The sequence below is a fragment of the Erpetoichthys calabaricus genome, chromosome 18 (genome assembly GCF_900747795.2).
Source record: "Erpetoichthys calabaricus chromosome 18, fErpCal1.3, whole genome shotgun sequence".
Taxonomy (NCBI): Eukaryota; Metazoa; Chordata; class Cladistia; order Polypteriformes; family Polypteridae; genus Erpetoichthys; species Erpetoichthys calabaricus.
In genome coordinates, this window is record NC_041411.2 from 64,059,722 (window position 1) to 64,086,322 (window position 26,601).

At 38.2% G+C, this 26,601-nt stretch overlaps 1 protein-coding gene across 2 annotated transcripts; it reads left to right on the top strand.

Moving 5' to 3' along the window:
• Positions 1 to 4,924: 4,924 nt before the first annotated feature.
• On the top strand, positions 4,925 to 26,601 carry si:dkey-19e4.5 (UBA_like_SF and PTH2 domain-containing protein). 2 transcript variants are annotated; one of them, XM_028823996.2, is made up of 7 exons: positions 4,925 to 5,097; positions 11,681 to 11,805; positions 16,017 to 16,088; positions 19,647 to 19,721; positions 19,985 to 20,082; positions 20,476 to 20,590; positions 24,533 to 26,601. In XM_028823996.2, the coding sequence occupies exons 2-7, from the start codon at positions 11,698 to 11,700 to the stop codon at positions 24,617 to 24,619; spliced, it is 555 nt and encodes a 184-aa protein (XP_028679829.1). In that variant the 5' UTR covers positions 4,925 to 5,097; positions 11,681 to 11,697; the 3' UTR covers positions 24,620 to 26,601. The 2 variants fall into 2 exon arrangements, with proteins under 2 accessions (XP_028679829.1, XP_028679828.1); XM_028823995.2 differs by having other exon boundaries at positions 4,927 to 5,188.

Here is a 26,601-nt window from a genome sequence, read left to right on the forward strand (position 1 = left end):
AGAAAAATATAAAAATAACATTAGGCAATACTAAGTAACAAACAATAAAGTGAGGTCCAATGGCCAGGAGGACAGAAAAAAAAAAAACTCCAGACGGCTGGAGAAAAAAAAAAACAAAATCTGCAAGGGTTCCGAGACCACGAGACCACCCAACCCACACTAGGCATTCTACCTGACATAAATGATCTCAATCAGTCCTCATAGTTTTCAGGTTTCACATGGAAGAATTAGATGATGATGGTCATGTGCACCTCTGACTTTCCACCCATCAATGTAGGGACATCACGGTGCTTTGATCAGGTGGTGGTGGTGCAGATCGCCACCACAAAAAAATGAAAAAAGAACAACTGAGAAAGTAGGGGTTAGTATGGATTGAGGAGATATGATAAAAATGATAAATCAATGCAAATACAGAATATCAGGATTACACTAAAATAAAGCTCTGAGAAAGCCATGTTAAAATAACGGGTTTTTAGCAGTTTCTTAAAGTGCTCCACCATATTAGCCTGGCGAATTTCTATCAGTAAACTATTCCAGATTTAGGTGCATAAGAGCAGAAGGCCGCCTCACCACTTCTTCCAAGTTTAGCTCTTGGAATTCTAAGCAGACACTCATTTGAAGATCTAAGGCTACGATTTGGAGTGTAAGGTGAGAGGCATTCTGAAATATAGGATGAAATAAGATGATTTAAGGCTTTGTAAACCATAAGCAGGATTTTAAAGTCAATTCTAAATGGCTCAGGTAACCAGTGTAGTGACATCAGAACTGGGGTGATGTGCTCGGATTTTCTTTTCCTAGTTAAGATTCTAGCAGCTGCTTTTCTGCACTCGTTGCAATCGATTGATGTCTTTTTCGGGTGGTCCTGAGAGGAGTGCGTTACAGTAATCTAGTCTAGTTTACTAACTAGAACATCCAGAATAAAAGTATTAAATGCTGAGCTTTTGTCAATAAACAGCATTTTCACACAGCTCCCCGGGTGTTCCAAGTGGCTCAACACAGTGTGGAGAGCTGTGGCTACGGCGCCCTCAGTGGACCAGTTTGGTCTGTAAGCAAACTGGTGTGTTTCAAAATTGGGAGGGAGACAGGCTTTGATATAGCGTGACACCAACCTCTCGAAGCACTTCATGACAAGAGATGTAAGTGCTATAGTGCGATAGTCTTTGAGACTTATGGGGGGCTGATTTCTTGGGAACAGGAATGATAGTGGCTGACTCTGACTGAGGGAGTGATTGAAGCTGCTGGTTAAAATGTGTGAGAGCTGGTCAGCACACTCGTTCAGCATCTTCCCAGGTATCCTGTCGGGACCAGACTTCTAACTGTAAATTAAGAGCCTTACTGTGTGGCCATGTCCACTCCTACTTACTTTAGACTTCTCACACCAAAGAAGATCAGTGAGCAGTGAACGCTTTTTTTTGGGCTGAAGGTTTACCTGCGGCCGAAAACCCACAGAAGTCTTTCTGCACAATGTGGAGACAGTGTTTTTAACATGATGGAGTGTTTACAGATGGATTGAGTAGTTCAAATATGGTCAGACAACACTGAACACGTCCATACCATGATTCTGGCGAACTGACAACGATTTCATCCGGTGGTTGGTACACCTTCAAGCCCAGTAAAAGCAAATCACTGCACGCTGATCTTCTTTTGGTTTGCTTTTAAAATAAGAACAACAGAAATTGACCAATAAAGGACAAAATTTACACAGACAAGCCATGTTTCCACATGTGCGTGGGGAAAGCTGTACAACTTTCACTCAAACAAAATTATCACAAAAATGCAGATGATGATTGACTTACCCTCGTATTATTAAACTGTGAGACTCAATAAATCACACAACTGTTGTGTGCAAAGGGAAACAAACCCTTCTTAGGCAATAAGTTGTGGCATCTCCATTAGCAGCAAATAAATTCACACAGTCCTCTCATATAACCAATTGTCAGTCTCTGACATCTTTCAGGCTGGGGGGTGGGGGGTCTATCACCACCAGCTCTATGAGGTTTAATAATAGTACTCTATATTAGATTTATATTAGAATCTCTAAACACTGGCCATTAAACCAGCAGAGAGAGAGTCTGAGATCAGATTATATTAGTTTTTTACTAGTATCGCGTAAAAGCTCTGATACTTGGTATTTACTACGGGTCCTATCTCAGCATTTCAGAAGGGTTCAAGTCAGAGCTTTTGCTTGGCCATTCTAGAACAAGGAACCTCCTTCTCCTAAGCCTTTCTTTTGTGGACTTACTTTAACATTTAGGATTGTTGCCTTGGTGAAACATCCAATCTGTGCCCAGTCTGAGTTTTCAAACTGATTCATTGGCATTCTTCTCAAGGATGAGAATATTACAACAATTTTGATGAGAACAGGTCATTAAGGCCTACAAAGCTCATCAATCCTTTTTAACAGTTTTCTCCTAAATAACCTCAGCTTGAGTTTTGGAGGTTCCCAAAGTACTAATGTCTACTACACTACTTGGTAACGTATTCCAAATGGCTGCATATGTGGATATTTCTAAGAAATTGTAATTTCCTTAATGGTGTCAAATGACCAAGGCACAGAGTAATAAAAACAGCCCCATACAAGGACATTCCCACCACCATGTTTGACAGCAGGGATAATGTAGTGGTATTGATACAAGTACAGACATCAGTGAACATCTGACCAGCATGCAACACATTCCCCTCTCTGGCACCATGATAAACAAGAATTTATTAAATACATAACTTGATTTTATTTGATAGAAAACACAATCTCGCTTACCTGGTGTACTCCAGTCCCCTGTTTTCATAGCACATGTTCTGTTATGGACCCATTTTATAAAACCTGTGGAACAGAGAAAACTCCAGTATACAGTATGCTATTTTGTTAACTGAGATACTGTATATGAAATATGGAGAAAGTAACAAAAAAAAATCCAGTCCAGTTCTCTTGTTTTATTTATTTATGCATTTATTTTTGCATCAGTTGCCCCAATGATGGAACAGTACTTTGCTCTGGTCTGTTTCCTGCCTTGCGCTCAGTACTGCTTGGATGGGCTCCAGCAACCATCTCTCTGAATTAAATTAAGCAGGTCTGAGAAATTTTCTGTTATTCTTTTACATAAATTGCACAACAGAATTGATTATAAATAAACTGATTTCAAGTAGTCTCATGTACCCCTATTTTCAAGAAACCTTATCTCAACCCACCTGCCACTACTTTCCTGTCTCCCTTCTGCCATTCCTGTCCAAGATTCTAAACTGCATAAACCACTCCACAATCTACTAGATCATCTTCAATCCGTAGTCCACGAGAGTCACACTACTGAAACTGCCCTGCTTTTAGTCACAAGTGCTCTTAGATCTGCTCAAGCTGCTTCTTCTCCTCTGTCGTTATCCTTATTGAACTCTCGTTATACTGTTAAGCACTCCTTGCTTATCTCTTCCCTTGAAAAACTCAGAATCCATGGTTCTGCTTTGGATGGGTTTAAGTCTTACTTTTCTGACTGATCCTTCAATGTCTCCTGGTGTAGCTTCATGTCTTTGCCTCAGAAACTCTCCACAGGTGTGCCTCAAGGATCAGTCTTGGAACCTTGAGTAGTGAGAAAAGCACTATATAAATGTAAAGCATTATTATTATTATTATTATTATTAGCTTCTCTTTTCTCTCTACATTCACTTCTTAGACAATGTTATTTCTTCTCATGGCTTCTCTTAACACTTCTGTGTTGATGATGCACAGATCTTCCTCTCATTTCTACAACCCACAGGTTTCAGCCCAGATCTCCAGCTGTCTCTTTGCCATTCTGGATGAATGATCATCATCACTTTAAACTTGACCTTACAAAGTCTGAGAACCTGTGCTTGCCTTCTGATTCACCTTCCCCAGATTTGTCTTTAAGAATTGCTCTTGAAGATATTACTCTTTCACCATTAGTTATGGTCAGAAATCTCAGTGTGACTCTGGACTCCTCATTTTCATTCTTCGAATATATTTCTTCAGTGTCCCAATCATGTTGTTTCATTCTTCATATTATTCAGAGGTTTCGTCTCTTCCCCACTAATTCTGCTATGCTATTCCTTGTTCAGGCGATGGTTCTGTCTCAGCTGAACTATTACAACTGCCTCCTGGCGGGGCTTCCTTCAACCGTTATCCAACATCTCCAGCTCCTCCAGATGTTATCTCCTCAGCTGGTTTCTCTGTTCCTGTTCACTTCTACTACTCCTCTACTTCTCTCTGAATGTTTCTGCTCCTCACCATCTCTATTCTGTGGCCTCTCCATATATCCTTTCGAGAAGTCTCCATTCTCCCTCTGCCATTCTATTGACCTTGTTGCCTGACGTGCCAAGACTGGACAATGCTTCCCCATTTTTGCACCAAAGTTGTGGAACAATCTCCCTTTGGCTCTTCGAAACTGCACCCAATTTACTCATGTTTAGCCATCCTTTGAAAACACTCCTTTTCTGATTTTAGTTTTTCTGATACTGATTTTTGCCTAGCTAGTAATTATATAGCAACTGTAGTAGCCTATTAATTCCTCTTGTTCAGTTTTTAATCTCATTCTTTGTTGCTTTTAATGCTTGCACCTAATCATTCTGCATGCATTATAACTTGTTTTGTACGTTGCCTTGTATATTAGCATCTGCTAAGTAATAATAATAATAAAAAATAACAAGAATGATTATAATTTAATCGTGTTAAAATGCTGGCACTTTAGATCTGCTTTAAATGTAATATGTTATTTATCACACTATTTGTACTGCAGAACACATCTTAATGGTCCAAGAATTGCCTTTGTTAAGAAAATCCATAAAATAACTCTTAACCTGAAGACTGCCCTCAAGTCCTCCGCGAAATCAATGCACGTTCTCGACTAACATGCGGAACCGATTCGCCGACAGATTTTTCTTTGTCCGGACGTTGTTTTTCGCCGAACCGGAAGCATCTCAAGCGGCAGATCTGGAATAACCACGCGAGTTGGCGCTCAGCGAGACATCGATGATAATATCCGCCGGGTGAAGTGCCGAAGAGGAAGAACCAGGAAGGACTGAATAAAGAGATTCTGTTACTCGAACAGTTAACGAAACTGTTAAGGAAAAATCACCACGTTAAAGGATTTGGTAACTTTGGCCGGAGAGGGTGATTTTTTTATTTCGCCGCCCGTTTCTGTGTTTGAATCTTCAAAAACGGGGAAAACAACAAAAATACGAGGTTAATGGGAGTGGTCCAGTCCTGCTCTGTACTGTACTGTATGCGTTTTCGAAAGGGTGAAGTTAGCGGCTTATTCGACAAGCTACAAAATCACCGTACATTGATTTGTGTTATTACACCTGAGCAGTAATTTAAAAGATGAACTACGTTTTGATTGCATGTGAATTTTGCCCGGCAGAGCGCATGTAAGCTTGTCAAATTCACCGGTAAACCTGGCTCTTGCTTATTCAGAGTACGGTACTGGGTATTTTATGGGCATTGTAAACGGTTACATTTCATCGTGTCCTTTTTATTTGAATAGAACTGATTTCTTCGTTGAGCTGCATGTGTATTTTCCTAGCCCAATTAAGGTGAATGTGTTAAAATACTAGTCAAAGTAGCGGTTCATCTGGCACACCCTCAACATCTGCTGCATTGGGCGGCATGAGTTCCCGGACACTCGATAGAGTTAAATCGCGTTGGAATGCTGCACTGCTTACGTTCGCGACCAAACAACGATTCTTGTCTGAAATTGCTGTTGGCATTTGCTCTTCAGGTATTCTCGTCACATTTACAGGCAGACGCGGCGCATCAGCGAGTCTTCAGCACTGCGGCGTTTTAACCGGAATTTCGGTTGGTTTCATCGCGTTGGGCCGCTGTAGGTTGCAAAGAAGTTCAATCAGAATACAATACGTCACTCTGGTGCACGTATTTAATAACATTTATTCAATTATATATGTACAGTACTGTATATATATGCTTTTATTTTACGTATTAGAATCAGAATTCACTTTATTGGCCTGGTACTGTTGTGTATTACAAATTCGTCTTGGTAGTATTGATGCAAGTACAAGGCCGACAAAAAACATTATGAGGTAAATACAGTTAAATGTGCAAAAAAGTCCACGTAGTCCAGTGTGCGGGTATATATAAATAGTGAGTAGAAACTTAGACCTGGTTTGTCAGAATAAATACACGGAAAGGAAACATTAGGTGACGTGCTGTTTCAGTATTCACCGCACAAAGGCGTTTGTCAGAGGAAGTCTTTGGATTAGGCGGTGCCCAGGGTGTGTTGGATCAGCAGTGATCTTTACTGCACGATTCCTTAGCCTGGACTCATACAGGACTTGTGCCTGTGATCCTTTCACAGGCTCTAATGATGCACTGCAAGTTGACCATAGCCTGAGCAGAGGCAGCTCTAAACTAGCCAGTTACAGTAAGGTTAGAATGGTCTCGATAAGGGCTTTGTTGAACTGGACCAATATTGGAGATTGTTCTTTTTGCAACAGCGGAGGAACTTCATTCTCTGATCGGCTTTCCTGATAATACATGTGATATTTTTGACTCGCTTGATGTTTCGTGGCTGAACAGAAACTTAAATGACTCTGCTCTCCCAGCTATTTATAGCAAGTGATTGGTAAACCGCTGTTTCCTGAAATCTGTGATCACTGTTTGTTTTTCCAGTGTTAAGATCCAAATTATTATGGCTGCACCTCTCTTTTCAACAAACTCTTTCATCATGGAATTAAGAAAAGAGTAATGCACATTAGAATATGCTTTTCCATCCATCACCAAAAATAAAGGAAAAAATTGATGAGATTTTTTTTTTCAGAAATGATGTAATGGATAGAAAGTTATTATATTTGCTATTTAGTGTTAAAAAAAAACAAGTATTTGAAATAAGCTCGATGTTCCGTACAGAAAAGCAGTGAAATTGCATAGTGCTTCATTTGATGTACTTTGTAAACGAGAACATTTGATTAATATTACAAAGATAAACTCACCAGCACAATAGACTTTTATAGATAGATAGATAGATAGATAGATAGATAGATACTTTATTAATCCCAATGGGAAATTCACATTCTTCAGCAGCAGCATACTGATACAATAAATAATATTAAATTGATCAATAAATAAAAATAGAAAAATAAAAGTAGAAAAGTACACATACATATACAGTCATACACGGAGCTGCTGTTCATAACACGTAAGAAAATGTGAGACATTACTGTTCTAATTTAGTGTTAAACAAGTATTTGAAAATAAGCTCAATGTTCCGTACAGAAAAGCAGTGAAATTGCATAGTGCTTCATTTGATGTGCTTTGTAAACGAGAACATTTGATTAATATTACAAAGATAAACTCACCAGCACAATAGACTTTTATATTCATAACACGTAAGAAAATGTGAGACATTACTGTTCTATCACCATGTTGCTGTTGAGGTTTAAGGATGAGTGACGAAGTAAAAAGAATGGCCAAATACTGTACTAAGGCAGAGTGAGCCAGCACTTTCAAAGCATGGCTGCAGTGGTGAACAGACATTGCACAGATATATATAGATACTAGTTGTCTTTTTTGTATAGTCTAAATTTCCCACGATTGCTTCATATTTGGATATTTTTGTTTTTTCATGTTGTTTTATAGATATTTAATTACTTTTTAAGAGCTGATAATTTAGTAGATCTTTATTTTTTTAGATAATGTAGCCTAATGACTAAAGAGTTGGACTTGATACAACAGATGTAACACAGGTTCTTATTCTGCTGCTGCTACCTCACTACCTTTCTTGTGCTCAACATTTATGACAGCAGCAATGTTCTGCTGTTATAAAGCAGTATGTGATCTTGTTTACCATAAATTGGATGATGTGAAATAAACTGAATATTATGATTTTGTAAACCATTTCAAAATGATGTCGAGCTGTTTAAAATAAGAATTAGTTCAAGTTTGAAATGTGGATAAAAGTGAGTATATGCCTGTGGGGCAGTGGGTGGTGCTGTCAGCAGAATTGAAAGTACAAAATAATGAAGGTAAATTACTGTCAATAAATTTTAGTAATGAGAGCTCAAGACAACCAAATTAGACTTGTGTAAAACAGAAGATTAGAGCATGGAATTAAAACTGTTTTTAATGTGGGCATTTGGTGTTGGAAATGTCGTTATAACATAGTCTCTGATTTTCCATAATCCACCAAAGGTCTATGTTGTGTGCGTGTGGGGTGAACAAGATGTTAATGTGTTCACACTGGAAATATCATTCATCATTTTTCCTAACATTCTCGTATTACATTACAAAGTCATGTGTGTCCAGAGCCTTTTTCAGTAGTAATGGCACACATCCGGAGTCGCTCACAATGGGCAAATTTAGAGTCACCAGTCAACTTAACTTGCATATATTTCAGATATAGGAAGGTTACGTGGTATCCAGAAGAGACCCCATTTAGATACAGAGAAAATATGCACACTTGAAATGGGCCAAAATTTGATCCTACAACTCTGAAGTGGTGAGGAGTAATGCTCATCTTGTGTACCACTGTGTCATCCATTCTATCCACTGTAATTTAATATAATGTCAGTAGTGAGCGTTATTCTTTTGCAAAACAATACAATTTGCATTAGACTGATTTGTCTTTTGTTTCACTGTTGTATCGCCCTAGTGTATCTATTTTTGGAAAGAATGAAACAAGCATTTTGGTGAAAGATGCAAACCTTCAGTTAAAATAAGGAGTGCGAAAAACAACGGGAGAAGGAGCAAAACAAAACGCTAAGTGGATATAACATGAACGGGCCAGTAAAGGACAGAGAGAAGAATTTCTCACTTGAATATTTAATCCCTTTTTGTTTTGGAGTGGGCATGTCTATTCTTGGGCTGCTGTTGTACAGCAAGAAACAACCAAACATAAATGTCTACGCGTGGAAGCGTGTGTGTCTGTCCAGCCTGGAAGTGAGAAGTGGAGTAGGGGTATGGGGAAACAAAACTCGCTTAGCCACTAATAACACAAGTGGGGGCAGCACGTCAGCAAAACTAAACCTCAGAAGAAAGTCAGAGACGCTTAGCCACTAATATCGGCAAAATGGTATCCCTTTTACTTTTCCTCCTGCCGCTAATGCACAAGCAAGGCGAGCACTTCGGCAAAACGAATCCTCCTTGGAGGAGATGCCCAGAGTAGTTCCTTTCAATTACCTGTATGTTTCAATTTTTTTCTGATGATTTCAATAGTTTGTAGGACCCCGGGGCTTTTTACAGCACAGGCTTACACAGCTAGTGTATATGTGTGTGTGTGTATGTATATATCTATATATATAAAAATGGAATGGGTGGGTCGTCGGGTGGGCCTTTTTTTCATTCCGTCGTTTTTTCGACGTTTTGAACATGTAGAATGATTATTTGATTTTTTTGTTTTTATTTGATCGTGTCTATGTAGCCGCCGTCGTAATAAAGTATCGCTAAAATCGTCATTTATCGTAATTTATTTTTGACGTATAACGTCGCCGTCGTCGAGGTCAGTGATACCAGTGCAAAAAATCTGCTTACGGTTGAAAGACACGCCCTACTCACTGGACAGTTAAAAACACCAATCAAACTAACGATGACATCAAGTATTACCCAATCAAAAGTAGGAAAGGAGGCATCTTCATAAAATGCGTGTGGGATGATTTGCATGAGACGCTGCTTTAAAAAAAAAATTATAAAAAAAATACGGGATAAATCCCGTCCAGTATTGATTCAAAACGGGACGCGCAATTTCATTCTCAAACGCGGCACGATTCCGTATTTTAAAGGACGGGTGGCAACCCTACAGTGCCAGGTAACCACCCATACAATCACATTGTGATTCAGACTAGGAATGCAATGAATGTAATTACCCCGATCTACATACAAGGCGAAAGTCTTGCAACATTCAAAGATGATGGTTTGGGATAATTAGTACTTATTAAGTACAACATTGAACATAAAAGAGCTTATGAAGCCTTGAACCGAAAAAAGCAAGATCTCAGAGATCGTAAAAAAAAAAAAGGAGGTAATGTCGTCTAATCGGACAAACAGCTTCATATATACAGAAGCGAACCTAATCGGACAAACAGCTAATCTATATACATAAGCAAACCTAATTGGTCAAACAGTTACATAAATACAAAAGCAAACATAATCGATCAAACAGCTTCATATATACAGAAGCGAACCTAATTGGTCAAACAGTTATGCATGTGCAGAATGATTTTACAAACATTATGCGTGTTAACAATCATTAAAAAGAAAAGATTGAGGAACTGTTCTTCTATATGTGATGAAGCCACTAATAAGACACATTTTTTTCAGGACCCAGCTGTTTCATAACTAAACTACTGCCACCCCAAAGTAATGCCTAATAGTGGTTTTTCGGGTAGCTGTGGAATAAAAAGGGTGTTTTTTAGTCAGTAAGAATCTGACACTACCCTTCAGTACGGGCTGAAGGGTGCCTATGTAAGGTTTTACATCCTTCCCGTATGTAAAAAAAAACATACTAAACTTTTTTTTCATCATTACAGATAATCTCAGTCAAATGGAAGTACGCATTCTCAATTTATTTTCATGTAATTTTTACTTTTTCACAAAGCCATCCCATTCCAATTTGTATGAATAAACTTTTGCTACAGAGTTAGCAAAAGTTTATTGATGCACATATTTTAATACGGATAATCTATCTCTAATCAAGGTTCTCATTTTCATTCTAATTTAAAATAATAATAGATACTCATTTTTTTCTTCTGTTTTAGAAAAACCAATCTATGCCACCTACGTCTTCGTCAAGTCAGCTTCATCCAGCTTCATCACATATACAAGAAGAGTTCCTCAATCTTTTCTTTTTAATGATTGTTAACACGCATAATGTTTGTAAAATTATTCTGCACATGCATAACTGTTTGACCAATTAGGTTCGCTTCTGTATATATGAAGCTGTTTGATCGATTAGGTTTGCTTTTGTATATATGAAGCTGTTTATCCGATTAGGTTCGCTTTTTTTATATATGTAACTGTTTGACCGATTAGGTTTACTTTGGTATATATGTAAGTGTTTGACCGATTAGGTTACTTCTGCCCCGGGCAACGCCGGGTATATACAGCTCGTATATATATATATATTAGTATGGTTAGCATGCTGTTTATAGTGAATATAAAGGAAATGCATGTTAAGCATACTTTTCAGTTATTTGTTATCCGTTTGTTAAGTTTGACTTGATATTCTGAAATAATACTTGTCGATTGAATGTTCATATATTATTTGTGGGTTAATTGCTTTGAAGGGCGGCACGGTGGCACAGTGGGTAGCGCTGCTGCCTCGCAGTTAGGAGACATGGGTTCGCTTCCCGGGTCTTCCCTGCGTGGAGTTTGCATGTTCTCCCCATGTCTGTGTGGGTTTCCTCTGGGTACTCCGGTTTCCTCCCACAGTCCAAAGACATGCAGGTTAGGTGCATTGGCGATTCTAAATTGGCCCTGTGTGGGTGTGTGTGCGCCCTGCGGTGGGCTGGTGCCCTGCCCAGGGTTTGTTTCCTGCCTTGCACCCTGTGTTGGCTGGGATTGGCTCCAGCAAACCCCCGTGACCCTATAGTTAGGATATAGCGGGTTGGATAATGGATGGATGGATAATTGCTTTGAACGTATTAATTTAATATTTTTTGTTAATAACATAGCTTCGAATGGAAGTGAAACTTTAATCAATACTGAAAGTTTGCTTTGTTCTCTTAGTTTTGCATATATAGATCATGGAACAATCAGAAGAATCAGCCCCTGAATCAGGCCCTGGGGAAGTGAATCCAGTGTTCTTCCAGCAGCTCAGAGAATTAGACATTCCAGAAGAAGCTGCTAAGCAGGTAAAGGAATCCTGTAACTCAGCTTTATAACTTTCACAGTAAATTTTAATTTCAGTAGAATCTTTTTTTCATTATTAATCTCTCCATGTTACTTTTGAATAGGGTTCTGTGCAAAGGAAGCTTTTATCTTCCATTGATATTTTAATATTTTGGCAAATTAAAAAAATATATATATTTTTAAAATTTTTTAAACACAAACATTTATGATACACTACACAAGGTAATATTAGAATGATGGTGGCTGTCTATGAAATGTGCATGTGATCTGAACTATTTGGAAACCCATCTGGAGAAATGTGTCTATGAGCTTTGCATAATGGAATTGTGCAAACTGTTTATGGTATGAATGACTTTGAAAAATCAAAAAGATATAGCCTTCACTTTGAATCCTAATTACTAGATCAAATATTAACTGTGTACTGTATAATGTATTTTGAAAAACCCATACTTTGTGTTTGTGTTTTTTGAATGCAACAGAATATTCAGTGACTGCAGCTGTTGCCTTTTCTGATATAATATGCAACCAAATTGCCCAGCTCAGTTATGCAGAAATATTAAATGAACTGATGGGTTTACCACGTTATTGCCTGTAGACGGTGTCGGCAAACTGTTGACCTAATCTGCTGGAGGACTAGTAATGTCATGCTTATTTTGTTGTGTCATGCAGTGTTAGTCTTAGTTATGAAAGTGCAATGATTGCTGATATAGCAGGCGTAATCTTGGACATTGACACCACCATGGTATCTTAAATGTTGTTTGTATTGCAGACTAGGGAATGTTAGCAGAGGTGAAATGCACTTGGAAGAAATAATAATAATAATAATTCTTTGCATTTATATAGAGATTTTCATAGTGAGTGGAGAGCCACTTCAACTACCACTAATGTGTAGCATCCATCTGGATGATGCAACAGGAGAGATACTCCACTCTGTCTCTTCTAAACAGGCTGCTCTGGTGTTGAAGAGAAAAGTTATGAAGAGGTGTATGGGATATGAAATAAGGTCAATGAAGATGGAATACAAAGAAAACTGAGAAATAACTGAAATGTGAATGACCACGTGAATGTCACTGAGGAAGATAACTGAAAAGCCGAGAAAAGGGACTTGTGCAGAGGTGATAAATGATGGTGTAAGGAACAATTGACTGAAATATTGTGGGTCTTTACAATGAAAAATGGAAAACTGATAGGTTAAGAGAAGTGCCGTTAAGGAGGTGGCTGGTCAGGAAGAGAAGCTATGGATAGAAGTGGTGGTGCATGACCTAAGAAGGAGTGGTCTTGCCTTTGAGGACCAGAGAAATTAGAGTAAGGTAACTGGCTAAAATGAATAAATCCACATAGTAGATTTTAAGAAGATGGTGGTTATTTTACATGTTTTACTGATTGCAGAAGGTTATCGTCTACCAGTTGTCCCTCCAATCCTAATAGAATTTCTAGGATCTTCATAATGATGTTACAGTTTGGAATTTTCTGATATGGCAATGTGCTGTGCTGGACAAGCAACCGGATTCGTTGTCCTAAATCTAGATAAACTATTAATGTCTTGCCTTTTTTGACCACTAAACCTTTACCTTCTGTTTGCATTTTCTTATGTGAACTTGTGTTGAAATGATATTGGATTATTTCAAATGGCTTGTCATACAAGGAAAATGGGACTCCAGAAGAAAAAGCTTATGGTCCCTTTGGAATTGCCTGGATTTCTGTATTAGGTTCATGAACAAATGGTCTGGTTTCTAGCTAAGCAGACACGATTTGCTTAAACTACTAATTCACAAACAAGTGTACATCTTCTCGTCTAAACTTAATGTATTGCTTAAACAGTCAGAGGATCAAGGCTGGAAAAATATTTGAATTATTGTATTTAGTAACACATCAAACTTCCTTCAGCAGCATTGACCTCCACCAAACATTCCCTGTAGCTGTTGTGCACAAATTTTGGCCTTGCTTGAAACTCAGTATAAAAATTCTCATATTTTTTTGTTAATGGCATACAATTATAATTTTGCTTTTGATTATTTTTAATATGACTGACGAAAGTGTAATGTAATTTAATATTTCAAGGTCTGTTCCTTTATTACATCCACCAAGGACTACAGTGGCTTTTCAAAGTGAAGTTATGATGCTTGTTCAGTTGCAGGATTTTTTAATGTGTTATTCCTCTGTGAAGTGGTGCATTATGTTGTGTTTACACTAAACAGCCTTTGTGTGAATAAACAGAGTATGATGAGGGATAATGGTCATCACAAAATAATGCACAATTTAGAAAGGAGTCAAGAAATGTTTGTTAGTACAGTTAGGTCCATAAATATTTGGACAGAGACAACTTTTTTCTAATTTTGGTTCTGTACATTACCACAATGAATTTTAAATGAAACAACTCAGATGCAGTTGAAGTGCAGACTTTCAGCTTTAATTCAGTGGGGTGAACAAAACGATTGCATAAAAATGTGAGGCAACTAAAGCATTTTATTAACACAATCCCTTCATTTCAGGGGCTCAAAAGTAATTGGACAATTGACTCAAAGGCTATTTCATGGGCAGGTGTGGGCAAGTCCATCGTTATGTCATTATCAGTTTAGCAGATAAAAGGCCTGGAGTTGATTTGAGGTGTGGGGCTTGCATGTGGAAGATTTTGCTGTGAATAGACAACATACGGTCAAAGGAGCTCTCCGTGCAGGTGAAAGAAGCCATCCTTAAGCTGCGAAAACAGAAAAAACCCATCCAAGAAATTGCTACAATATTACGAGTGGCAAAATCTACAGTTCGGTACATCCTGAGAAAGAAAGCAAGCACTGGTGAACTCAGCAACGCAAAAAGACCTGGATGTCCACGGAAGACAACAGTGGTGGATGATCACAGAATCATTTCCATGGTGAAGAGAAACCCCTTCACAACAGCTAACCAAGTGAACAACACTCTCCAGAGGGTAGGCGTATCGATATCCAAGTCTACCATAAAGAGAAGACTGCATGAAAGTAAATACAGAGGGTGCACTGCAAGGAGCAAGCCACTCATAAGCCTCAAGAATAGAAAGGCTAGATTGGACTTTGCTAAAGAACATCTAAAAAAGTCAGCACAGTTTCTTTGGACAGATGAAACCAAGATCAACCTCTACCAGAATGATGACAAGAAAAAAGTGTGGAGAAGGCGTGGAACAGCTCATTATCCAAAGCATACCACATCATCTGTAAAACACGGTGGAGGCAGTGTGATGGCTTGGGCATGCATGGCTGCCAGTGGCACTGGGACACTAGTGTTTATTGATGATGTGACACAGAACAGAAGCAGCCGAATGAATTCTGAGGTATTCAGAGACATACTGTCCGCTCAAATCCAGCTAAATGCAGTCCAATTGATTGGGCGGCGTTTCATGATACAGATGGACAATGACCCAAAACATACAGCCAAAGCAACCGAGGAGTTTATTAAAGCAAAGTAGTGGAAAATGCTTGAATGGCCAAGTCAGTCACCTGGTCTTAACCCAATTGAGCAGGCATTTCACTTGTTGAAGACTAAACTTCAGACAAAAAGGCACACAAACAGCAACTGAAAGCCGCTGCAGTAAAGGCCTGGCAGAGCATTAAAAAGGAGGAAACCCAGCATCTGGTGATGTCCATGAGTTCAAGACTTCAGGCTGTCATTGCCAGCAAAGAGTTTTCAACCAAGTATTAGAAATGAACATTTTATTTCCAGTTATTTAATTTGTCCAATTACTTTTGAGCCCCTGAAATGAAGGGATTGTGTTAAAAAAATGCTTTAGTTGCCTCACATTTTTATGCAATCGTTTTGTTCACCCACTGAATTAAAGCTGAAAGTCTGCACTTCAACTGTATCTGAGTTGTTTCATTTAAAATTCATTGTGGTAATGTACAGAACCAAAATTAGAAAAAAGTTGTCTCTGTCCAAATATTTATGGACCTAATTGTAATTGCTCAATGGAATTTGTCATGTTTGATTAAGACATCAAAGTAACACTTGGCAAAATGTGTGATTTCAGTACAGAAACATGTGCATAGCACTTAAGTGAACTAATATAGGACCTGGGTGCAGAACGTCAGGTTATTTACTAAAAAAACTTGCAAACTTCACTGGTGACTAATGTCATGGTTTTAAATCTATCCTCCAGTTAAACATTGAATTGTCATAAATATACAAATATGGCAAATGTAACAGCAAAAAAAACTTAGACTTTCTTGCTCTGTTTATATTTTAGGCTCTTTTGCGTACAAGGAATGTATCAGCTGAGGAGGCAGCCATGTATTACTTTCACAGATTGGAGAATGAGGTAGTGTGTTTCTCTTAGCAGTTCATATAAGTTCTAATAGAATGTTTTCCTTAATTATGTCTGTTTTCTAAACTGATTATAAATGGTGCTGCTGGGTTCTGCCTGACAACCAATTTGAGAGGATGGCCAAGATTGCATATTACACTGACAAGATGTTTTGCATTTTAACACTAGAATTACTAGAGTCTACAAAAAAACTCGTAGATCCGGCCCACCTTAAAACCATTTGCCCCTCTCCGCCAGCGTCCTTTGTCTTCTAAATGTGCCGATTAAAAACAAGCTGCAAGCAGCCGGCTATTCCATTCCCCCACCGAATGTGCACGAGCATCTCCTAGCTCATGCCTTGATTATCTGGGAGTGAAGTGGAGTTTTAGAGTGGAAATAATAGACCGTTATTTGGAACACACGCATTTCATGTGTGTTCTGTTTCTACAGTAATCTGTATAAACACATTGTTAAAACAGAAACGTTTTTCATATTTTAGTAATAAATGTTACAAAATGTAGGCATAAACTATAGAATGTGTGAAGCAGCATGAAGTCCAAACATCAAATAAACACTTTCACAAAAGGTTCAAGAACAATACAACAGCATCCGTGGCATAGCGGTAAGATTTGTTGTCTCAGAGCGCAGCAGGCTTACTGTCCATCAGAGACCTGAGTTCAACTCCCCGTTGAGGAGAAAGTGTTTTTTTTTTTTTTTTACCTCAAATGGAAATAATATTTATAAATTGGTATCTACTGTCAGTTAATGAGATCGTTATATTTTCATGTGGGATGCTCCTTTTAAAATATTTTTTAACAATTGAGATTGCAATTAACATGAACAAGTCTCCTTATAACTGTTATTTTTAAGATCCATAACACACAGACACAGAGCACTGCGTAATAGAGAGACTGACAGGCAGAAAAGTCACTAGATATATAAATAAACCGGGAAGGCACATGTACTGAAAGAAAAAAAAAGAACATCATGTGCATTGATCCTGCTGCACTGAATAAGCTCACGCGCTCTAACATAGATCTGACTCTAAGTAACAGCGCAAATACAGACGCAAACGAAGTGTATGGGTGTAATGTATAATATTAACAAAAAGAGCAGCTTACTACTTTTAAACGGCAAATATAGGAGTGAGTGGGGATCGAACTGGACACTCTTGATCACACTTGGTTTGCGTCTGTACTTGCGCTGTTTCTTAGAGTCGGGGGGGGGGGTGTTAGAGTGCGTGAGTTTATTCAGTGCTGCAGGATCAATACACATGTTGATCTTTTTTTTCTTACAGTTATAGCGCCAACATAAATCCACACCCGATCTGACGCTGTTCATTTTCAAATAATATTGCATTAGTGCGATGGTGTTTTCACATATATTGTTTCTTTCTTTCAGGTGTGTAATAGGAACCAGAGCATAGAGAGAAGCGTGTACATTGTGACAGGTACACACGTTGTAAATGTAGGAAAGACGATCCTTGCGTGTGTGTGAACAGTTAACATTTGAATCTGATGATTGCATATAGCGCTGAACTTACTGCTCTGTACTATTCTATCCTCTGCATGTCCTGGAGTACAAAAGAAACAGCATACAGCAACATGTGGGGACTGGCAAGATCGGGGAAAAAAACATGCAGTCACTGATTACAAACCGCAAGATGTTATGCGAATGAATATGAATAATATTAATAATGTTGCATCCGTGCCACAAAGTTTTCCAAAATGTACTATATAGGTCATAAAACGAATAATTCCAATTATCATATATACCTACGTCTGTGTTTTTTTTTTTTTGGACATCATACACCATAAGGTGAACACTAATTCAGCATGAGCAGGAACACTCAATAAAACTGAATAAAAAAAAATCAAGTGACGGTGAGATACGAAGAAGGCAGATTCACCAGCGTTTGTGTGTCAGCTTTTATCCCTCCAGATGAGAGAATGTCCAGTTCCATTGTCTCAAAACACCACTCACATCTCCAGTTATTCCATTTTATATGAAAAATAACAGCATCAGATCCCTGGGTGTAGGGGGGGGGATACGGTAGTATGTATCGTGATTGTGATTTAGAGAGAATAAAGGTTAAAAAAAAACTAACTTTTACAAGTCCTATAAATGCACACTGTGTGTTACAGATGCAAACCAAATGTATGTGTGTACTGTATAATATTAACAAAAAGAGCAGCTCACTACTGAAAACGGCAAATATGTACTGTATAATATTAACAAAAAGAGCAGCTCACTACTGAAAACGGCAAATATAGGAGTGAGTGGGGATCGAACCGGGGACTCTTGATTACAAGTCAGCAAATCTTACCGCTATGCCAATGAAAGCTGTTGTGACTTCCTTGAATCTTTTGTGAAAGTGTTTAGTTGATCTTTGGACTTCAGGCTTCATACATTATATAGTTTATGCCTACATTTTGTCATTTACTACTAAAATATGAAAAACGTTTCTGTTTTAAAAATGTGTTTACACAGATTACTGTAGAAACGGAACACACATGAAATGCGTGTGTTCCAAATAGTGATCTATTATTTCCACACTAAAACTCCAGCACTTCAGTCACTCTCAGATAATCAAACAAGGCATGAGCTGGGAAAACTTAGTGAACGTTCTGCGGCGGTGGGGGATGGAATAGCCGGCTGTTTGCTGCTCATCTTCATTGGCACATTTAGAAGACAAAAGAGAGGTGAGAACGGTTTTAAGGTGGGCCAGATCTTCGAGTTTTTTCGTAGACTCTGGTAATTGTAGTGTTAAACATACTAAAATTTTAATACTCACTTTTTGTGTCTCTCTTAAACTTATTTAACTTTTATTACTCTGCATGATGAGGCCTTGACAGAAAACTCATATGTCAGTTGAGGTCGGGACTGAGTTTACTGGTTGAATATGCACATAAAGAATTACTTACTGCTAAGGAGAGTGCTGTCATCCTTCAAATTCCAGTTAGATCTTAATGAATAAATAACATGAATGGCATTTTTTTATATTTGGATTTGATAGAAGGGAAAAACTCTTTGATTCATTGTATCTTTTGGTTACTTCCCTATGTTTGGGACCACATTTTAATACCTGAGTGACTTTTAAATTGCAGACTTTTTGTAACCCCATCTTTCCATTAAAGTAACGCACTACAGTTCAGACATATAAGAAATGTATCAGTGGTGACACACTTTAATCTTAGCCTGACGTTGACATTGTAATGTTTTGCCATGATTTCTTTACATTTATGAATTACTTCAAATGCATCACTAATTAGCTTTGAATATCAGTAATGAAAACAATACAATAAAACAAACTTAGTCATTTATGTATTTTTGGTTTTAAAATATTTTGTGAATGTTGGTGTTGTTTTGGGGCTGACACAGTGCAGGCGAGGTTATAAAATAAAGATCTTTTGTACAGCATTATACAGTAGATTTGCTACTTTACTACTTGGAGGACCTCATGCAAGCCTTAAGAGATGTATACTTCTAAAGTTTTGTTACTCGTATAGAGATCCGTGACATGTCATGAGATGTGATTCTTGATTAAACATACGCTGTTGCGTCATTTTACAGGAGGAAAGTGATGAAGATCTCTGGTTCAAAATGGTATTTGTTGTCAACATGGAGCTGTCAATGGGTGTTGGAAAGGTGAGTGTCTGTTTGTGTATTAAATAAATTCAGTAGATTGCAATCTAGAATTTCATCTCCACAAAAATTGACTTAAACTATGTTTGTACTGTATTTAAGCACAATGTATTGGGTGAGATTATTTGCAGTTGATACGTGTCATAAATCAGAATATCCATAGTTATTATTTGCCTTTAAAAGTAAAAATGTATAATTCCACGCCACTGTAATGACACAGGTGATTGCTAGCCTTCAACAATTTTCAAATTGTTTTGTTTGTTCAGGTTGCAGCACAGGTTGGACATGCTGCTGTAGGGCTTTACCAAGCCTTACAGGAGAAAAATAGTTGGCGGGAGATGGCATGGAAATGGGATCAGGCTGGGTAGGTTGGCACCATGAGTATTCTGTCAGGTTTGTTTTAAGTGTTGATATTTTGTAGCTGTCCTTTTGGCTTTAGAAATGAAGCATGTAATAAATAGTACTATCACAGCCAAATTTCTGATTATGGGACATAGTGTATTAATAACAGTTAATACTTGTACTTAGTGTAGTGTGACTCTTTCTTAAAAAAAAATCTTTGCTGTGCTGGTATATTTTGAGTATTTTATGTTACACAATATTATCATACGAAAATGAGCCCAGTTTATTTTTAAACCAAGCAAGTTCTGTGGTATTTTTTCTTGTAATGTCAAGATAATTATTGATCTGTGTTTTTTTAAGTGTCTTTAAGTGCTTCAGTGTTCAGTTGTCTCAGTTTTACTTTTTCTGCCTACAGAGCTAAGAAGATAGTGCTGCAAGGCACAAACACAGCCCATCTCCTAGAACTTCAGGCCTTGGCAATGAGCCTTAACCTTCCTACCTATCTGGTGCAAGATGCAGGATGTACTGAGGTGAGTTGGGGAGTCAGTGTTTTTCACCACGGAAGCTTGTATGTCTGTTGGAAGAAAATGCATAATTATAATTTTTAAATACAATGTTAAAATAGACCTGACACATACTTTCAGATAAATATTCATACAAAAAAATTGTACAAACTGTTTAATTTTAGCACAACAGTTGATTTTTGGCAAAGTTTGCTAAAGTGTATTGAATAATGTGATCAAAATGTCCCCTTGTACTTTAGCCTTACGACAGTTCCTTTAAAAAATTCTTTGCTGTGCTGTTATTTTAATTTAGAAGTTTTTTTATGCTATGCAATGTTATCATGCCAAAATGAGTCCAGTTTATTTTTGAATCAAGCATGTTCTGTGGTATGTTTTAACGTTAAAGTAATGATCTGTGCTTTTTAAGTGTCTAAATTAAGTCAAAGTCAAAGCGTATCCATATACAAGTATACAGATAGATGAAATGGTGAAGCTCAGGGTCCACAGTGTAACAACATGAAGTGTAAATAATAAATAAAAATATAATTAAAATACAAATTTTAAATTAAAACACAAACAAGACAAGACATTGTGCAAAGACAAGACAAAGAAGTAGCAGCAATATTGATGTGTAGTTAGCAATATGAACATTGATGCAATGTATGGTATTTGCAATCTAGATACATAAATATAGTCAATAGATATGTAATATAAATAAATAATAGATGTAGATAATACAGAAATCAGTGTATGATAATAGTTGTTTGACATGTGTAAACAATGATAGGTCAGAATGTTTCACAACAGAAGTATATCAAGAGTGTCAAAATACTTAAAGGTCAGTATGAGATTTTCAGTTCTTCTCTACCTACACACTCGTCTTTACAGGACAGTGGCTTGCATGTATAAAAGTTCTGTTTTTAGAGGTGGTTGAGGCCGTTTGGAAGATCCCAGGGGTTCGCCTGGTGTTAAGGAGTCTGACAGCTTGGGGGTAAAAACTATCCTGCAGCCTGGCAGATCTGGCTCTGATGCTGCAGTATCGTCTCTTGGATGGCAAATGTGTGAAAAGTCCATATGAGGGGTCTAAGGGGTCCTGCACAATCCTGCAGACCTTGCGTACACTGCGTCTGTAAAATATGTCCTGTAGTGAAGGGAGAGGCACCCTAATAATGTTCTCTGCTGTCTTCACTATCCTTTGCAGGCGCTTGCGGTCAGATATGTTGCAGTTGCCATACCAGACCGTGATGCAGCTGGTCAGAACACTCTCAATGGTGCCTCTGTAGAACATGGTGAGGATGGAAAGGGGAAGACTTGCTCACTTCAGTCACCTCAGGAAGTGTAGTCTCTGCTGGGCTTTCTTGATTAGTGATGAGGCATTATGCATCCACGTAAGATCCTCAGTTATGTGCACACCGAGGAACTTGGTACTCCTAACAGTCTCCACATCTAAACCATTGATGCTCAGTGGGATGTGGGCAGGATGTGATTTACTGAAGTCCATGATTATCTCTTTTGTCTTGTCGACAATGAGAGATAGATTGTTGTCTTCACACCATGCGGACAGCCGTTCTACCTCATCTCTGTATGCTGTTTCATCATCTTTGCTAATCAGTCCCAGCATCGTTGTATCATCCGCAAACTTGATGATGTGATTGGTGTTTTGCGTGGCTGTGCTGTCGTGAGTCAGCAAGGTGAACAGCAGTGGACTAAGCACGCAGCCTTGGGGCGCTCCAGTGCTCAGTGTGATGTTGCTGGAAGTCTTGCAGCCCATCCGAACTGACTGGGGCCTCTCTGTCAAGAAGTCTAGGATCCAATTGCAGAGGGTGGTGTTCTGGCCCAATCTGCTCAATTTTACAACCAGCTTTTGAGGGACGATTGTGTTGAAGATGGAGCTAAAGTCTGTGAATAGCCTCCTGACATATGTGTCTTTTTTTATCCAGATGTGTCAGGGAGAGGTGAAGGGCAGAGCACTTGAACTGTCTGAGCGATATGCAAACTGAAGAGGGTCAAGGGAGGCAGGGAGATTAGACTTTATATGTGACATGGCTAACCTTTCGAAGCACTTCATGATGATTGGCGTGAGTGCAACTGGTTGGTAGTCATTCAGGCATGTTACTGATGACTTCTTCGGCACTGGTATGATGGTGGTCGACTTGAAACGTGCTGGAACTGACGACTGGCTCAGAGATATGTTGAAGATGTCTGTGAGGACACCAGCCAGTTGACTGGACATTCTTTGAGCACACAGCCAGGTATGTTATCAGGTCCTGCAGTGTTGAATGGATTGACTATGGATAGAGTCCTCTTCACGTCAGTTATGGAAAGACAGAGTACCTGGTCAGTGGAGGGAGGTGTTGCTTTTCTCACAAGCTCTTTGTTCTGTGCCTCAAACCATGCGAAGAAGTTGTTCAGCTCATCCGGTATGGAGGCATCACTCATCACTGCTGTGTGGGTTTGGCATGTAGTCTGTAATTGTCTGAACGCCCTGCCACATACGACGTGTGTCTCTGGTGCTGTTGAAGTGTTTGTTAATCCTCTGCGTGTAGGCCCACTTAGCTCTCCTTATAGCACAAGACAGGTTGGCTCTGGCCATCCTGAGGGTGGCGTTGTCTCTAGATCTGAAGGCTGCATTTCGGATCTTGAGCAGCTTGTGCACTTCTCTCGTCATCCATGGTTGGCTGTTGTTTTAAAATCCTTGGTAACAGTAACATCCTCAATGCATTTGGAGATGTAGCCAGTCACAGAGTCTGTGTACTCCTCCAGATTGATGGAGTCACCATCCATAGCAGCCTCCCTGAAAATGTCCCAGTCTGTCAATTCAAAGCAGTCTTGGAGAGCTGAAACAGCACCAACCTGCCACACACTCTGATGTTCTTGCGGGCTGGTTTAGTGCGCTTCAGCAGGGACTTGTATGCAGGAACCATAAACGTGCTGATATGGTCTGAATAGCTGAGGTGGGGGTGGGGTAGGGCTTTGTAGGCATCAGGAGCGCTCGCTCGTGTAAACATTGTCCAGACAGCTTCCCCCTCTAGTAGCAAAGTTCACATTCTGGAAGAATTTTGGAAGAACTGACTCAAGTTGCCATGATTGAAGTCACCAGCAGTAATGAAAAATGCCTCGGGTGCGTTGTTTGCAGTTTGCTGATGATCTTGTAGAATTCCGTTAACGCCTTGTTAGCATTTGCGCTAGGTTGGAGGTAGATGGCAACCACCAGCACGCAGCTGTACTCCCTCAGCAGGTAGAAAGGCTGGCACCTTACTGATAAAACCTCTATCAGTGGGGAACAGTGTCGCGCAACCGCAGCAGCATTCGTACACCACACTCTGTTCACATAAACACACAGTTACACCCTGACCCCCAAAGGCCTTGTCAGACAAAGAGGTGTCTCTGTCCACTCGGAAGATGGTCAGTCCGTCTAGCTGGATGGCCGAGTCCGCAAAGTTTTCCTGGAGTAATTAAATTAAGTGTCTCCAAAGTTTTGCATAAATAACTCCTTCCCTGGCTATCACATTTTCACAAGTGAAGTAACTCAACATCAATGCTATTGACACAGCCATCAGTTTCTAAAGGCATTATAGTATAATCCTTAGTGCTTTTTATTACAGAGAAAATCAAATCTTCACGGCACTTCACAAAGTGAGAGTTGTCTCCTCATGTATTAAATGAATAATTTGAAAATGTGATGTTAAATGCAATCCCGTACATATCTCCATCAATATGTGCAGGTCCAAAAAACAAGTGTAAGATTATAGAATACCCAGCTGCCAGTGCCTGATATCTCCAAGTACGTGGACAATGTATAATTTATCACAGGCATAGGTAATTAAATACATGCTGTGTATTCAATTTGTGATGATATTCATTTGCAAAGTTAATATGCATTTTACTGTTTTTGCTTTTGCTTTGTTAAGAACTTGTGTTATTATTATTATTTTTTAATCTTTTTTTGTATATTTTTCTTTGCAATAGGTTGAAGCGGGGTCCCATACCGTTTTGGCAGTTATGGGTGAGGAAGAAATGGTAAACAATGTCACGGGAAGTCTGAAATTGCTTTAAAGAAAGAGCTGGTCTGTGTAGAGAATATGCCACTTCAGGCAGAGTGGAACAAGATCCGTATTGAGCTGCAGCTGGAGTGCCCTGGCATGTGGGACAAATGAACATACAGCCATTTTTCTCAGTTATTTTTGAGGATGCTATGAAGTTCCCGAGCAGGCTGGTTTCAGACAGAATGTATTCATGAGAATCTGCAGCTAAGAAAGTTAAGAATGTGTGGATAAAAGCATACTTTAGATTTTAAGAAGAAATTAAACACTAGCAGAAACTAGTTCCAACCTCACCCCCCTATCCAGAATACTCAATTATGCAGTGATTAGTAATTATTGTTCCTCAAAAAGTCTAAGCCTTATATGGCATAATAAAAGAACATAAAAATATATAGATATATATGATAAAGGAATACTATATTACGAGTTTTTATTCCTTTCCAATTTCCCTCATCTCATCAAAAGTCATATAGTACTAGTCAATCAGAAGGATATTAACAAAAATAAAAGTTAACATTTTACATAATAGACTTAAGTTTCTTCAACGTGTGTTGTTCTCAGAGGTATTCCTGAATTGTTAGTTTTATCCAATTGTAGGACTATAAACCCAATAATTTTGCATTTGTTAAATGTCAAGTGTGTGTTATGCAACACATAAGTGATAACTCTCCATGTTTTTGTTTTGAATATTTCATTTCAAACAAAATTGTTTCCGTTCATGTTTAATGGTACATATTAAATATTGCTCAAAATAGACTAGTAAAAGTATTTCCAGCATGGATTCTCTCAGTTTGCAAAACGGCAATGGACAAAATATGTTCATCTCAAAGTTCAATTTGTAAAGTTGCCCTTTATAGTAGTTTTCTTTAGCTCTGTGAAAAAGAACCCTCATAATGAATATTAGTACAATTTAGTTAGTATTTTACTTGATGTTACTATTAAATAACTATGCTTTTTTTAGAGTTGTGAAAATAGGTCATTTTTATCAGCCGTATGAAGGAGCCAGTCCAGCACAGTCCCAGGTTTAATGAAGTTTGAAGTCGTAGCACTTACACAATGGACAGATTTGCATTTTGCAGGTTTTTTTTCCCTTGGAATCAAGTTTTTTTGTGCAACTCCTTTGTTTTAAGGAACATCTAAAAATGACTGTATATTCATATTTTTGTAAACAAATACAAAGAAAAGTCTTATGTAATGGATATTAACTTAATGTCGTATAGCATTATGGGGTATTACTGAATGACAGATATTTGTATAGTATGAATTAAACCCAAGGAAATAAAGATAAGGCCGATATAATATTAAATATGGCACATTTGATCTTTGCTTTGTGGCAGATTTTAGATGTTGTCTACTGGCATTTCTCTAAATCTGATACTGTGTTTTAAATCTATTAATGCAGATCCATAGTTTAAATTGTTCCATGTGCCAAGAAAAAAAATAAAAAAACATAGGGGCAGATTAAAGTTTTTTTGTGGAATGTTCACCAGCCATAAATGATACTGGTATTCTTTATAGCTATTGCAGTGAAAGTATGTAATAGCATATTGATGTATTCTTGTAGATACGGGTGTCATTTATAGCCAAGTGAAATATGAAACACATCAAAAAAAATGTTTTTGTGCCAATAATGTGGCACAGTGTACTGTTGCAAAAAAATGTATGCTTAATAATGTGTAAGTTGACTTTTTTTCATTTAAATGGTTAGTATTTCAGGTTAAACCTGCAATGTCATTCATTGGAAAGGTCATCAACGTTTGAGGCAGAATTATTGAGGCAGCTGTAAGTACTTTTACAGATCATGAAACAGTGAATCATGCTGATGTAGAATATTGAAAAAACCAAGAACGCCAACAGTAAACTCAAGAATATTTAAACATGACTGCCATGAATTCAATTCTTCATTTACAATAAACAACAGATTAAGGCATATTGTATATAGATTTACAACATTTGGCTTAAATATTTGCAAAGTAGTATTAAATAATTGAAAAA